Source organism: Penicillium crustosum (assembly GCF_028827405.1).
Source record: "Penicillium crustosum strain IBT 35664 chromosome Unknown utg000001l_segment0_segment0, whole genome shotgun sequence".
Lineage (NCBI taxonomy): Eukaryota > Fungi > Ascomycota > Eurotiomycetes > Eurotiales > Aspergillaceae > Penicillium > Penicillium crustosum.
This window is the reverse complement of record NW_026623122.1, coordinates 6,119,437-6,134,316: the sequence shown is the minus strand read 5'-3', so window position 1 is coordinate 6,134,316 and position 14,880 is coordinate 6,119,437. Positions and strand designations below refer to the sequence as shown.

At 50.0% G+C, this 14,880-nt stretch overlaps 7 protein-coding genes across 7 annotated transcripts; 3 read left to right on the top strand and 4 right to left on the bottom strand.

The window, feature by feature from the left end:
- Positions 1-313: 313 nt before the first annotated feature.
- Positions 314-1,938, bottom strand: N7487_002312 (putative MFS transporter; the record flags this gene model as incomplete). Its single annotated transcript, XM_056870059.1, has 7 exons — positions 314-486; positions 555-609; positions 662-734; positions 821-1,013; positions 1,064-1,450; positions 1,515-1,633; positions 1,697-1,938. The coding sequence occupies 7 exons, from the start codon at positions 1,936-1,938 to the stop codon at positions 314-316; spliced, it is 1,242 nt and encodes a 413-aa protein (XP_056734843.1).
- A 568-nt stretch (positions 1,939-2,506) lies between these two features.
- N7487_002311 (uncharacterized protein) lies at positions 2,507-3,910 on the bottom strand (the record flags this gene model as incomplete). The annotated part of the gene is made up of 5 exons (XM_056870058.1): positions 2,507-2,547; positions 2,622-3,213; positions 3,357-3,501; positions 3,569-3,651; positions 3,716-3,910. 5 exons carry the CDS (start codon positions 3,908-3,910, stop codon positions 2,507-2,509), a joined length of 1,056 nt encoding a protein of 351 aa, XP_056734842.1.
- Positions 3,911-4,845: 935 nt separating this feature from the next.
- N7487_002310 (uncharacterized protein) lies at positions 4,846-6,476 on the bottom strand (the record flags this gene model as incomplete). Its single annotated transcript, XM_056870057.1, has 4 exons — positions 4,846-5,319; positions 5,370-5,953; positions 6,006-6,217; positions 6,457-6,476. 4 exons carry the CDS (start codon positions 6,474-6,476, stop codon positions 4,846-4,848), a joined length of 1,290 nt encoding a protein of 429 aa, XP_056734841.1.
- Positions 6,477-6,542: 66 nt separating this feature from the next.
- Positions 6,543-6,867, bottom strand: N7487_002309 (LSM14 family protein; the record flags this gene model as incomplete). The annotated part of the gene is made up of 3 exons (XM_056870056.1): positions 6,543-6,702; positions 6,757-6,792; positions 6,845-6,867. 3 exons carry the CDS (start codon positions 6,865-6,867, stop codon positions 6,543-6,545), a joined length of 219 nt encoding a protein of 72 aa, XP_056734840.1.
- A 271-nt stretch (positions 6,868-7,138) lies between these two features.
- Positions 7,139-8,427, top strand: N7487_002308 (WD40 repeat domain-containing protein; the record flags this gene model as incomplete). The annotated part of the gene is made up of 4 exons (XM_056870055.1): positions 7,139-7,179; positions 7,242-7,407; positions 7,466-8,113; positions 8,170-8,427. The coding sequence occupies 4 exons, from the start codon at positions 7,139-7,141 to the stop codon at positions 8,425-8,427; spliced, it is 1,113 nt and encodes a 370-aa protein (XP_056734839.1).
- A 497-nt stretch (positions 8,428-8,924) lies between these two features.
- On the top strand, positions 8,925-11,448 carry N7487_002307 (thioredoxin domain-containing protein; the record flags this gene model as incomplete). Its single annotated transcript, XM_056870054.1, has 4 exons — positions 8,925-9,020; positions 9,071-9,188; positions 9,240-10,751; positions 10,808-11,448. 4 exons carry the CDS (start codon positions 8,925-8,927, stop codon positions 11,446-11,448), a joined length of 2,367 nt encoding a protein of 788 aa, XP_056734838.1.
- A 2,448-nt stretch (positions 11,449-13,896) lies between these two features.
- Positions 13,897-14,877, top strand: N7487_002306 (CAP domain-containing protein; the record flags this gene model as incomplete). Its single annotated transcript, XM_056870053.1, has 2 exons — positions 13,897-14,483; positions 14,535-14,877. 2 exons carry the CDS (start codon positions 13,897-13,899, stop codon positions 14,875-14,877), a joined length of 930 nt encoding a protein of 309 aa, XP_056734837.1.
- Positions 14,878-14,880: the final 3 nt, after the last annotated feature.

Here is a 14,880-nt window from a genome sequence, read left to right as displayed (position 1 = left end):
AGCTTGGTTTTAGCATAGCAGCACGAGGGTGGGTATTTGATTGGGTTTCTTTTTGGTTGCCGGTTTTGATTTCTCGCGCTGTTGGTCGTCGAGATGTAACGAAGTAATGAATTTTTATACCATTGTGCCTTCGTTTGCTATCTTACGAAGTCGGAATATTTTCTACGTTCTAAACCCTCGTACGTCCATCTCCTCGAAGCCCCCAAAGCAAACTGTGTTCTTTGTACAGGCTTTTCACATATCATATCTCCCAGCTCTCTCGGTGGACCGATAGAACCCCGTTGTATACCATGAAGCTCGGTTTTGGAAACCCTCACTCCTGATGGAGAGCCCTATCCTTAGGCAAGATCAACCAGCTCACACCAGCGGCACCGAGCAAACCAACAAGCATGGGCTGCAGGACCTGGACACCAACCTGTCCTGCGATGATACCCGTCAAAGCGGGAAAAACCGATCCGCCGATTTGACCAAGTACGAAGACGAATGCTATATAGATGATCAGAATGTAAATAAATGTACGGCCCCACGGATTCCAAGGGTTGGGGCTGGCTTACCGATTGCCGAAGAGCGGATCTCTGGTGAGAAGATCTTTGAGCCGACCGATATACCCTAAGCCAGGAGTTAGAGTTAAGACCAGGAAAATTGAGTGGTGAACACTTACTGTTGCGAAGAAAGGACCAGAGAAGAATCCTAACAGACTGACTGCTACTGCCTCAGTGATGATATTCGGGACACTAGTAAATCACGGGTATTAGCAAAAACAAAGCAAGATATCGGGATATATAGTTAGATATTGTTGTAGAGGTAGTGCCAAACTCACAGCCAGAATACCAACTGTAACCCCACACACAGCAAAGAGTAAATGAAGATCATTCGACGCTCGCCGAGTCTATGCGTAGGCTCAGCGAGTATAAGACGTCCTAGAAAAGCGCCGCCGTAGAAACCGGCAGGGACGTAACCCATTGCTTTGACATCGCCGTTACGGACATTAACAAGGTACTCGACCATCCAGCCTGATATAGTTAGCTTCGCAGAACGTATAGAGAAACAAGAGAAGACGAACCTCCAGCGGTGATCGAAGCCCCAAGAAAGAAAAAGAAAAACAAACTCAGCAACCAAACCCCAGGAGTCGAAAGCGTATCCTTGATCTCCTTAAGCGCAGATTTCGAAGCTGTCCTGCCACCTCTCTCCCCCCTCAAAACAGTCGGAGTAGCCATACGATCCCGGAACGAAACACCCACAAATGCGAGATTCGCCACACCAACGCCAAGCGGGAAAAGATAAAACAGATACCACTTCGAGTCGACATTCGCTGACGCCACTCCCGTCGCTACGAACGGTCCAACTAGACACCCGGCCATGTACATAGCGTGGATAAAGCCGAGCCATCGATGCGCGCCGTTCAGCGCAGAGACGAAGGTATTGGCGTGAGTATCGTTGTAAGCTTGACCTAAGCTAGCAAGGAAGAATGTTACCGCATATAATGCGAATGGGGGTTCCCAGACGCGCAGTACCTGGGCTAGGACTTGGATGGCGGCGCCCTAGGCTAAGGATTGGTCCTAGGTCCAGGTGTTGAGTTATTTTGCCGTTTGTCAAGGCTGCGATTAACCAGCCGAAGAAGGTTGTGCCGTATCTGGCGGTGTTAGCATTATATTTCAGATGAATTTGAATATGTATTATTCTTGAATAGTCTTACAGAACGGCTACCATGTTTGTTCCGATGTCGTAGGTGCGTATCACGTAGGGAATGAGTGATCCGAGACTTCCATCGTTGACCCCTGCAACGAAAAAGGATAATCCTGCGCTGAGGATTTTGGCATATATCCATTTTGGTTCTGGGGGTCTTGAGTCTTGGAATGTTTCATTCTCAGTTGGGGTTGCTTCGGTGGAAGCTCTTGTCTGTAGTACGATTGTCTCTGTTTGCGTTTGGGTGCTCATGATGGTATGGGATATGAGAATTTGATTCTCGGGTAAGATCACAATCCGGGTGTGCGGTTTTTTAAAACCAACAAGAAGCGGAAATCCGGCCCGGGTTTGCGTGCTAAACGAAGTTCAATATCAGAACGGGAACGGCCAAAACGTGGAGAAATGCGGAGTTGGCGGTGCTTGGCCCGAGGTTTAGCCGAACACGAGGTGGAAGATCATTACATTAGCCAACTCAAAGAGAATTGAAGAGTCATAAAGACGCTGTAATATCGTCTGGGATCTATCCTTAACAATTATTCCCCTGAAACGTGCATGGTCGGATAATAAGAGGGACACAGCGTCAGGTATATATATTTTGACACACCCCAAGCATGACAGAGGCGATTACTGTATACTTTTATAGCGTTGGACATACAATTGACCTGGGTGATTATATTCCACAGCCTTGGAAGATTGGAGTTGTCATATAAAACTTTTTTTTCCTTCAACAGCTATAATAAAACTGATTCGAAACAGCGTTGTGTTATATTAACAACCACCTGAAACACAAATTATATCCCCAATATATCACAAATCCCATCTAAAGAATAGCAGTAGCATTCGCATGGGACCCGACACCACCTACCAAGCAGTTAGCATATTTCATATACCCAAAATATAACCCCAAACACCAAGCCCATACGAAAAATACATACCAGGCACATTGGCCGGAGCACTAGTCATAAAGAAAGACCACTTCCCCCTCGCCCGACACTTCTCAGCAAGCCTCTCCAAATCCCACATCTCACCAATAGGACACCCCCACAGCGCCAATAGGCTCTGATGCAAATAGTCACCTTCAGGAACAGGCCACGACTCAAATGTCGGCGAGTCACCCGCCACAGCTGCAAAATAGCAATCATGCAACCAGTCCCGGATAGCTGGCTCGCGCGAGAGTCCCGCAAAGCATAGGTCCTCATGGGACCGTGTCGCAGCTGCATACCGCTGCTCAGAACTGAGCTCGTAGTATCGCTCCACGAAGCCGGAGCGCACGAGTAGAATGTCTCCGATGCGGATGTCGCCGCCTTCGGACTGCGGGCGTAGATCTAGGCCTTGGGACGTTGCGCATGCTTGTAACTCCGAGAGGCTGATGCTATGTGTTGTGTAGGGGTCGTAGGGCTTGTTGTGGGTTTTGGCGTAGTGGTGGTAGTCTAGGAGGATTCCTCGACCGGCGATGCCGTGCGTTGCCCAGTGGTGGATGCTGCAGCGGTGGTTTGCGGTTTCGCCTACGAAGTCGCTGCCTTTGGCCTAGGTGTAAGTGGGTTAGTTTCTGGGGATGGAAGATGGGGGATTTGAAGCATACCCCATTGTAGAAACATTGGCTGTCAATGTGGGCGAACTATGGGTGTATTAGATTAGGGCTTTTTCTTTTAGTGAGAATAATAACTCACATGCCGGAATCCATCCCACTGCGTCCCGCTCTGTGGGTTCACAATGTATGTATCGTCATAAGCAATGCCATCAATAAGCGTTTTGATGTTATGCTGGAACACTTCGCGGTCAAAAGCCGGCTTCTCGGGTACTGTGAGAGGAAGACTTGATATTGATACTTGTAAGCGGATATATTTTAATTTGGCGTAATCCTATAGTCCACTGTACTTACTCCAGTCGCACCATCTCGCCAGTATCAATCTCAGCAGCAGATACTTTGACCCGCTGCGGTGTCAGGAGGTTCAATCTGCCCACCTATACCTCAAGCAAATTAGCCACGTAAGAACAGAACATATCAACAGGAAATAAAGCATCACACCTCATCATTTTTGCCCCAGACCCAGGCGGCACCCTCAGGTGCACCAGGAAGCTTTGGAAGATCTTTCCTCGAAGGGAACTTGGTGTTGTTTGGATCCCAGGGTAATTGGGTGGCAACTTGAGTGAAAGACAACATGGAGTTATTTTGAATATGATTTGATATGGCAGAGAGTCTGGAAATGCTGCTAGACGCCATGGGGAAGAGAAGTACTGGACATACACCGAGGGAACAAGTTTAAACTCCAATTTGAAGCACTATTGTAGCACAGTGAGTAGACTGAGTAGATCGAAAGTTACGTGTTGCACACAGGCGAATTTATAGTGGAAGCAAGGGGGCATTGGGCAGATCGGAAGGTATAAAATTAAAATTGTTCCTTGTTCTCTGAATGGCTCGAGTGCTCGATCTATCTCGGGGATGTACGGATCTCCATGTAGTTAATCGATCTGTAATTTCTTTGTTACAATTTCTAAGAAGAGCGGTCAGTCCAAGCCAAAGGAATGATATATGATGTATCAAGTTTGGGGAAGAGAGCTCACATTCATAGTTGGGACTAAAGGATTCAGCTGCTTTTGGGGATTTTAGGCCTGGATCTAGTGAGTACATATAAATAGGATGGCGAATTACAATGCTGTACTCCGTACTCTGTATACAAGTGTTTACATAGATCTAGGGAAGAAACACATTCGAAGGCCATTTAGCCTCGTTTTTTTGCCTTTTTCATTTAGGTCGTTGGGGGAATTTGCATCCCCAGATGGTTTACACACAAATAAAGATATCTCCTCTATGCGAGTACGAGAGATCATGGTGCATTGGCCACTTTCTGCGCAGTGAAAACATGAGAAGGAAGAATCCATAGGATCCAGGAATTTCAGAAGACGCTGCAGAAAGGGTATGCGTGACAAAAAAAAAAGATAACAATAAACACAGAGAAACACCCATAATTGCTGTTGTAGGAAGTATCGTATGGCCAACCCAGTATGCCCCCGGCCCCAGTTTGCCATTGCGCCGAAGAGACTAGAAAAAGATTCAAGTGTGATTATTCGTTTCGGTCATAGGTATTGCCACCCCAAATATGAAAACAAGATAGCAACCATCGCTAGAAGGACGTGTAATCAAAAAAAAGATCTCGATCAACCCTGGGATGGGACACCAGTGGACTCAGAGGGGGCCCGGCCGCCACGGCCACGTCCGCCGTAGCCACGACTGTAACCACCTCGACCACGACCATAGCCGCGGCCACGGCCACGACCGCGGTAGTTAGGGCGGTAGCCATCAACGCTACCCTGTCCGAAGGTTTCCATATTGCGTTTCTCCTCCTCGCCGCGCCATTCACGACCACCAACACGAGCGGTGTTCTCTTCACGATCGCGAGCCTCGCTCGAGATATTGTCGAAGAAGGAGGAACCGCGGTTGTAACCATGGTTCGAAGCGCCGCCGCCGTTTGACATGGATTCCATAGATTCCGCCTCCTCGGCTGCATGGGCCTCAGCTTCAGCAACAGGAACTCCAGTGGCAATGGCCTCCTTCACCAAATCCTGCTTGTTGAATTTGGCATTTGCAGTTTGGAAATCGTAATCCGATTGGGGGACTTCGATTTTCTTGGCCTGCTGTGGAGGACGAGCACCGCCGCGTCCACCACGAGGGTGGTGATGACCGCCCCGGGGGCACGGGTGTTGTCGTAAGGGCGCATGTGGTTCATCTGCTGCGTAAGTGCATCCACGGCACCTTCAGGCTGTCCGGGTTGCTTTTGAGCACCGGGCTGCGGCAACTTGGCCATAGCGGCAGCAACCGCAGCAGTGGCGGCCGCGGTAGCATCAGTGATAGACTGGTTATTTCCCCGAGGGGCGGTCGGAATGTGGGCGGTCGGAGGATTAGGCTTCGGGGCAGCGATTGGGATAGCTGGCATGACTCGGCCATTCTTCTGGGCAGTTAGAGGAGCGGTACTGACAGGACCTTGCAAAGCTTCAGCCACAGTAGGCTTAGACTCGATTGGAGGAGTGGGGGCGTTCTGAGCGGCCGGGGTTGCGTTACGGCTCGTAGATTTGTTGGGAACCTTGTCCCCGACCGGGAGTTCTGAGGTAGGTTTAGGTGCAGGTGCGGCACCGGAAGGTCCGGGGCGCTGAGATCCAGGCTGCTGAGGACCAGATTGCTGAGGACCAGGCTGCTGGGGACCGGGCTGCTGAGGTCCAGGCTGCTGGCCAGGGCCAATGGGCATCGGCGGTTGGAATTGACCAGGACCTGGGGGAATCCATGGCCTGGAGGGGGGTACCATCCGGGCGGAGCACCATACGGCGGGAAACCGGGACCGGGAGGGAATGGAGGAGGTGGTCCAAATCGCTGGCCGTAGGGAGGGTAGAAACCTTGCTGGAATTGGTGTTGCGGAGGGTAACCGGGAGGAGTTGGGCCAGCTCCCTGGGGAAGCTGGGGAGGGCCCTGGGGAGGAAGATTCTGTGGAGCAGGTCCTGAATCAGGCCCTTGGGTAGGAACTGGTCGTTGCGCGCCCTATTTACACTGGTCAGCACACCGTATACACAATGATACAGAAAACAAGTCCACGATTGGGAATTGATCATCAGAAGGAAGGCAACGGAAATCTCTACACGGTTTTGCGCATTCAGAACAGGTCTGTGAGTTTACATCCGAGAATTTTTCGTCACTTGATCAATTCGCCCGGAGAATGGGTGATAGTTTGTTGTGCAGGATGGCGTGGTGGATTCGAGGAAAGAGCTGCGGTGACTTACCCCGAGAATGGCAGGGTCATCTGGTACCCGAGGAGCTTCTTGCGGTGCGGGGTCCTTTTGGTCCTCCCCAGCAATGCTGATGTCCTTCACATCGCTTCCTCGAAAGACGATGTACTCGTAGACGCTGGTGGAGGGGGGACTTCCTCGGCGGGGTTGCCACGGCGCCCTTCTGAGCCGAATGACATGACATTCTCAAGAGCTATCGTGGAAGCTTCGGGGTTGATTTCGTGAAGAGTACCGACATAGCTGGAAGACAATTAATTGTGAAAAAAGCAATTGGGAGTCTGATAATAAACTCACCGAATGTCACTTTTCGAAATCAGGTTGAAACGCTGACTGTCAGATGTTAACTCGCGGCCACCTTGACTCCGAACATGTTCAGACTGACCCTATGAGGTGATTCATTTCCATGGCAGCTGTGCGCGATATCGCGCTGGGTAAAAAGACGAGAGGATACGGAAGGAAAGAATAAGAAAACGAAGAGGTTTGAAGAGACAAGATAGGAGGTTGGGAAGAGAAGGGAAGGGAGAGGAAACGCAAATTCTGTGGTTTTGTGGAGGATGCGGGCTACGGTGGACGACGTAAGCTCAGATAGCAATTTTGGAGCGGGGGAGAAGTTGATGGGGAAAATTGATAGCTGCTTTTACGTTTTGACTTGATTTACAGAGAGACTTGAAACACGATGACGACATCTTCGAACCGAGATCATTTCTTTCAGACATCGTGAGCCAAAACAATTCTTTGATCTTTAAATTAAAAAAAGGGTTAATTGACATCCCTCGCAGTGCATCTTTGGATGAGCAGGAGCGGAAAGATGCCAAGTCCCAGAACACCAATGGAAACCCTATTCGACTACAGGGCAAGATCCTAGCAGCTCATCCCGACCCCTGGAATACTGGCTCGATTTATGTTGCCCATAGCAATGGCACCGTGAGAAGGATCATCCTTGCTGTAAGTTCAATCGTAATCTCAAATCGTCTCAAAATCCCATGTTCTCACATCCCTACAGACAGGAGAAACAGCTAGGGCGTTTACAGGTCCTATGGCTCCTGTGACTAGTCTTTGTTTGAGTCCCGATGGCAAGCTCCTGTTTGCCGGGTGCTGGGACAAAGCTATCTGGAGCTGGGACACGGCCACTGGCCAGCCACGCCAGAAGTACGAAGGCCATGCCGACTTTGTTCGATCAGTCACCAGCGCAAGACTGCGTGGGGATGACCTGCTTATCTCCGGTGGTGCTGATGCACAAATCCTGGTGTTCAATATCACAAGTGGTGAGCGGTTGGAGACCTTCAAGGGCCACTCCCGCGGTATCCAGGACCTTGCTCTTGACCCAGAATCAGAGAGCACCCAGCCAGTTGTATTTAGTGCAGGAAGTGACCGGGAGATTCGCCAATTCAGTATATTTGGCGGCGGTAGTACTACTGACCCTCTCCTTCCGCATGACACCAGTGTCTACAAGCTCTTTTTCGATAATGACGGCGATCTCTGGACTGCTTCGGCTGACAAGTCTGCCAAATGCTTGATTCGAGAGGATGGGTGGAAGGCCAATCTGACCCTAGAGCATCCAGACTTTGTCCGTGATGTTGTCGTCTATGAAACGGGGGGTTGGGTTGTGACTGCCTGTCGGGACGAGGAAGTTCGTGTATGGAACCGATCGGTAAGGGGATCTTTCTTTTTCAGTCTTTACATGGGGTATATGCTGATTTAAAATAGACTGGAGCACTCCATCATACTTTCTCCGGCCATTTCGAAGAGGTCACTGGGCTTGTGCTTGTAGGGTCAACCATTGTCAGCGTAGGAATCGATGCGACCATTCGCCAATGGTCCCTTCGACCCGACGAGCTTCAGCAAGCAGTGGAGCTTGCAAAGAAGCCCGCAGAAGAGGAGAAGGGGGGGGAGGAAAAGCCGGCCGAATCAATGTTGACGGCGGAGGAAGAGGCTGAGTTGGCGGAGCTCATGGGAGATGATTAGATGATGTGATACCCAATTGTGTTTTGAGCATGTGTATACCTAGCAGAGACATGTACAGTGCACCCAATACCATATACAATATAGACTATATAGTACTGTCCACAATATACAGTGCGCCTGCAACCAGGTGTAGTATGTATCACGTGACCTTCCTGATGCAGCCATGACGCACAGGGCCGATCTCCCGCGACCTCGACCTTCGCCTCGACTCCCCCGCCCAAATAGCGCTGGCCCGCACACGACTTTATTCTTCAAGACACGGTCTAACCCGCCCCGACCCCCCTCTAACCCGGCCCATTTATCTCCCTAGTTACGAGATATTATTTGTGCCACCAGAAACTTTTATCCCACGGACTCGATCGTACGTGGGGTAGCTTCCAAACTTGGGTACCTAGGTATTGTACTGCCGGAACCCGTTAGGATCCCTCCCCTCTTGGGCCTCGGACTGACGGATGTCTAGTCTCCGACCGGAAAAAAGTATTGGAAACTCAGTCCTAATGGCTGCCTCGATCAATCACTCACATCCACGTCATGATGTACCTGACGCAGGCCCAAAGATGGTCAATCGTTTGCAGCAAAGCAAATCCCCTTATGTGAGAGATGTGTTCCCTTGGGAAATTGCAACACGCTCACAGAACAACAGGTCAGAGCACATATGAACAACCCGGTAGCATGGCAAGTCTGGGATGCAGAAGCTATGGAGCTTGCCAAGAAGCACAATCGTTTAATCTTTCTCAGTATCGGTTACTCCGCATGTCATTGTAGGTTACAACAACCCCACTGGGGGGTACTTGTATTCTAATCATGTCTAGGGTGCCATGTCATGGAAAAAGAATCGTTTATGTCATCAGAGGTGGCCTCGATTCTGAATGAATCCTTTGTCCCGATCAAAGTTGATCGCGAAGAGCGACCAGATATCGACGACATTTACATGAATTATGTCCAGGCCACAACGGGTTCGGGTGGCTGGCCCTTGAATGTGTTTTTGACTCCTGATCTCGAGCCTGTATTTGGTGGCACTTACTGGCAAGGCCCAAACTCAACCACATTTACGGGCCCCGAGGCAATCGGGTTTGTGGAGATTTTAGAAAAATTGAGAGATGTGTGGCAGACACAACAGCAGCGTTGTCTCGACAGCGCTAAAGAAATCACGAAACAATTGAGAGAGTTTGCCGAGGAAGGGACGCACTCGCAGCAAGGCGATCACGATAATGATAATGACGAGGAAATGGACATTGAGCTTCTAGAAGAAGCGTATCAGCATTTCGCATCTCGATACGACTCGGTCAATGGCGGGTTTGGCCGCGCACCCAAATTTCCTACGCCGTCTAACCTCAGCTTTCTACTCCGGCTCGGTGCCTACCCGACTCAGGTCACAGATGTTGTAGGACATGATGAGTGTGAACAGGCAACCGCGATGGCCGTCACGACACTAGTGAACATGGCTCGTGGTGGCATTCGGGACCACATCGGCCACGGATACGCACGGTATAGCGTGACCACGGATTGGGGTCTCCCCCATTTCGAGAAGATGCTTTATGACCAGGCACAGCTATTGGATGTTTACGTGGACGCTTTCCGGCTCACTCATGATCCCGAACTTTTGGGCGCCGTGTATGACCTGGCTGCCTACTTGACGAGCGCCCCGATACAGTCGCCCACCGGAGGGTTCTTTTCCTCGGAAGATGCCGACAGTTACCCTCATCCCAATGACACCGAAAAGCGGGAGGGTGCCTTTTATGTTTGGTCGCTAAAGGAACTCACTTCGGTCCTCGGCCCTCGGGATGCTCCCGTTTGCGCCAAACACTGGGGTGTTCTTCCCGACGGCAACGTTCCACCCGAGTACGACCCGCATGATGAGTTCATGAACCAGAACGTGTTGTCCATCCGTGCCACACCGAGCAAACTTGCTAAAGACTTCGGTCTTAGCGAGGAAGAAGTGGTCAAAATCATCAAGTCATCAAAGCAGAAGTTGCACGATTATCGCGAACGAACACGCGGGCGGCCAGACCTGGATGACAAAATTATCGTGGCCTGGAATGGATTGGCGATTGGTGCGCTTGCGAAGTGTAGTATTCTGTTTGAGGAGATTGAGAGCTCCAAGGCCGTGCATTGTCGCGAAGCGGCAGCACGGGCAATCAGCTTCATTAAGGACAAACTCTTTGATAAAGCCACGGGGCAGCTATGGCGCATTTACCGCGATGGAAACCGTGGAGACACCCCAGGCTTCGCCGACGACTATGCATACTTGGCCAGCGGGTTGCTTGACATGTATGACGCTACTTACGACGACAGTTACCTTCAATTTGCCGAGCGACTGCAAGGTGAGATTACCCTCTTCAATTTGAACGAGATCTAATGACTAACGTGATGATTCTAGATTACCTTAATGAATACTTCTTGGCTCAGAGTGGCTCTACAACTACCGGATACTACAGTACGCCTTCCATCACCACCCCTGGCATGCCTGGCCCGCTCCTGCGCCTGAAGACCGGCACTGAGTCAGCAACACCGTCGGTAAACGGAGTCATTGCGCGCAATCTACTACGCCTATCTGCTCTACTCGAGAATGAGAGTTACCGGACTTTGGCCCGGCAGACATGCAACACCTTCGCGGTGGAGATCATCCAGCACCCCTTCCTGTTCGTAGGAATGCTGGACGTGATTGTGGGCCTCCAGATTGGCACTCGCACAGTGACGGGTGTGTTCTCCACTGCCGATATTTCCTCGATTTCGAATCCACGTGGCGACACTCTCCTTAGTCGGAATGACGAGCCCGTGTCGGCACTCGACCTGATCCGACAGCGGGTCCGAGCCGAAGCTGGCATGGCCGTGTCCTCATCTATCGTGGTCACTTCAATTGTCGATATTCGCCCCTCACACCTGAAAGACTTTGTAGGGAATCAGTCCTTCTGGCTTAAATCCCGAAATGCGCTGTTTCAAAATTTAAAGGCCGGTGAGCCTCCCAAGAACTACTTGATGGTCTGTGAGGCTGGGCGATGCCAAACCATTGATCTCTAGGCGCTACGAGTTTTTTTTTTTTCTGGTACGTTTTTCGATATTCACACGAGATTGTGTGGCTGTGGCGTTCCGTTTGGTTGGGTACGGGTGATAGTATGCCACCTTGGACTTAATTATTACAAGAACAGTCGGCCGCTTATGCAGCCTTATTATGTCTTTTGAGATGTATTTGAAGGCGGCAAAAAGCCTAGACTGTGCAGAGGACTTTTCTATAACCTTCAATTTCTTCATATTGCCAGTAGTAATTTAGTTGTTACCCTCGCTACGTAGGTAACTACCTGGTATACAGCCAAAAAGATTTCATCCCGCCTAGCGAACATCTTCTACCAGGCAGTGGTTTAGGCATCGAATTGCGCTTCCGAACGGGAGGAGTTAGACTGCCTAACGACATCCTAGAGAGGGAATCCATAATCAAGTTCTAGGTACCTAGTTAGATCAGCTCGATCGGCCGACGTGCGGATGCGGCCCTCAGGCTCCGAGTATAGTACCTGCCGATCGCTAGAAATCAACATAGATCGGTAAACATAAGAAATGCAGAGTCTTGGAAGGGGAAACAATCCAGGAGGACTGGATGTAGAGATGGATGGTTGGGGATCGACGCCGATGTTGACCAAACCATGGATGGGTCATTGTTAGGGATTAGGTGACCATGGAGAGAAAAGTGAATGTAAAAAGAACATTTAAAATACTGTAAAAGGACATCTAAATGGAAATCTAAAGACCGCGAAAAGACTATAAGAGAGACCACCGAAAAGATATGACAAGGCCGCATGAGCGGCTGACTATTGTGTGGTTAGTTAAGAATATCATACCTTTTTTTGCATCTCCCATAACATCCCACAATAGATGGTAGCACCTCCAACGTCGATCCAATATGTAAATGATCATCAGAATTTTTCAAGAAATTTGTTTAGCGGTTACTCATGATAACTAGTCAACGCACTTTACGTGATTTTAGAGCGGATCTCCTGCCGCCCTAGGCTGTGGACCCTGGGCTCAAATGCCGGAAAGGTGGATGCCCAAGTGCCCATGGTGAAGGGCTAGAATCTACTAGTAGTACGGAGTACTCCGTAGTCTTACTACGGCAAATGGGATCGTACATGATGTTTTGGAATTTCCCCTTGTTACAATGTATAGGCGCCTTGTCCCACCATGACCCATGGATGTGAGGTTGCACCAACGGGTGTCACGTTCTGATTGGTTGTCTCATTGTTGATTTTGATCTTCCACTACCAGGACGATCCATCCATGGATGGAATATTGGAAGCGGGCTGCCTAAAACTCAATATAAGAGCAGTCCAAAAAACAGGGAAATCTCATTTTAATGCCGGGCATTCCGTATTCCGGAGAATATCGTCAATCCTTTAATCCTTTAATCCCGTAAATGAGTGGCTGAAACGAGGTTGATTGATTTAATATAATACAGTTCCGCCCGTTCAGACTACCGAATCGGCCTCCAAGCCAAGTTTCTTAGCGGGAGAAGCGGGCGTGCAAGTGGAGAGGTTTTGTTTTCTGATGGGCGGTTTTGATTGGTTGTTTAAGCTACGGGTGGACACTTTGAAACCGTTCCTGGCTAAGGGGCTTCCAATGTTGACAGTCCCCTGGCCCCGATCATACAAGATCTCGATTGCTCTTTTGCACTCGTACGGAGGACTCCATAAGATTTTCCTCCTGAAACCCACGGTACTTTTAATTACCTTATTTCCTTTGGCAGCCTCTTCTGACTAGCGTACGTACTACGTACCCCAATATGTGGGCTTCTAGAGTGGTCCAGGCAAACATGTCTATCGGACCACCCGTGGACATCACACATCACACAGCATATTCTTAATTTTAATTTTTAATATATCGATATCCTTAATACTTTAAGAGGAAATTACATATTAAAATGTCGGAGAATATTTGCTTAATCTCCAAACCAGCCTCATATCTGTGTGAAATGGTATCTAGGACTTGGAATGTACTATAGAATGTGCCACAGCAAGGTATGCTTGTTCAACTCTCAAGAGGCTGGAAATTTCCCAAGAAAAGTGAATAAGTACTCCATATAGGAGCCATTGAAGTTTTTCAGATATAATAATTATTATAAAATAATTACCTCTTGTTTGCTCCAATCTCCAGATTCATTTGGACCTTCATTTAAAATTAATATCCCGATTATTCGCACGGCCCCTCCCCACTTCCTTCTCATCTCCCCTTTCTACATTATTTACCACATTAACCTCCTCTTCTCTCCTTCTCCCTTCTCTCCTCGTCCTCACCAATCTTCTCAGCCTGCATCTTATCTTTCTTTCACTCCTTAAAGAAAGAAGGTGTTTCTTTTAGGCCTGCCATTCCTTTATCCCTAACGTCCACACTCCTTTGTCAAAGCAGTCGATCTGCTTGACCCAATTTCCCATTCTTTTCATACAAACTTCCTGGAGGAGTTTCTTTGTCTTCGATCCCAAAATGCGTTCCGCTGTCATCTTTGCCGCCTTGGCGGTCGGCACTTGTGCCAAGGTTATTGAGAAGGAGGTTTACGTGACCGAGTGGACTACCACCACCGTCACCAAGACCGTCACCGAGTGGCCCACCAACACCCCCAGCACCGCTGTTTCGGTCAAGCAGGACCACGCCAAGCCCACCAACGCTGCCCTTCCCACTGTCGACGTTGCCAAGAAGGCCCCCGCTAAGGTCGAGTCCGCCCCTGCTGCGGCTTCTACCACCGCTGCGGCTCCTACTACTGCTGCCGCCGTGGTTGAGTCTGAACCTAGCAGCTCGACCACTTTCTCCACCTCTTCTTCGACCACCGAGGCCGAACTCAAGACCGTGGCCACTGCTGCCCCCGTGACTACCTCCGTCGCTACCTCTTCGGCCACCTCCACCACCGCCGCTGCCACTGCCGCCTCTAGCGCCACCAGCTCCTACCAGGAGTCCATCCTGCACTACCACAACCTTCACCGCAGCGACCACTCCGCCAGCGGCTTGACCTGGTCTGAGGACCTCGCGGCAGCTGCCAACACTCTCGCCTCGCGTTGCGAGTACGGACACGACACGTAGGTATTCCTTTGTCTGGCTTAAGAAACTATCATACTAACGTTAACTAGTTCCATCCCGTCCGCCAGCGGAGACTACGGTCAGAACATCGCGTACGGTTACGATGCGGATCTCGTCGGTGAGAAGGTTATCAGCGAGATGATGTACACTGACGAGGCGCCGTACTTCGCCAACCTCTACGGCGAGGCCGACCCTGATATGACCAACTTCGAGAAGTGGGGTCACTTCACTCAGATCGTCTGGAAGGCTACCACTCAAGTCGGTTGTGCCACTGTTAGCTGCTCTGACTTGAAGAATGTCGGTGGTGCCGCCCCCTACACTGTCTGCAACTATGGCTCGCCCGGTAACTACGCCGGCGAGTATGCCGACAACGTCTTGAGGCCCAGCTCATAAACG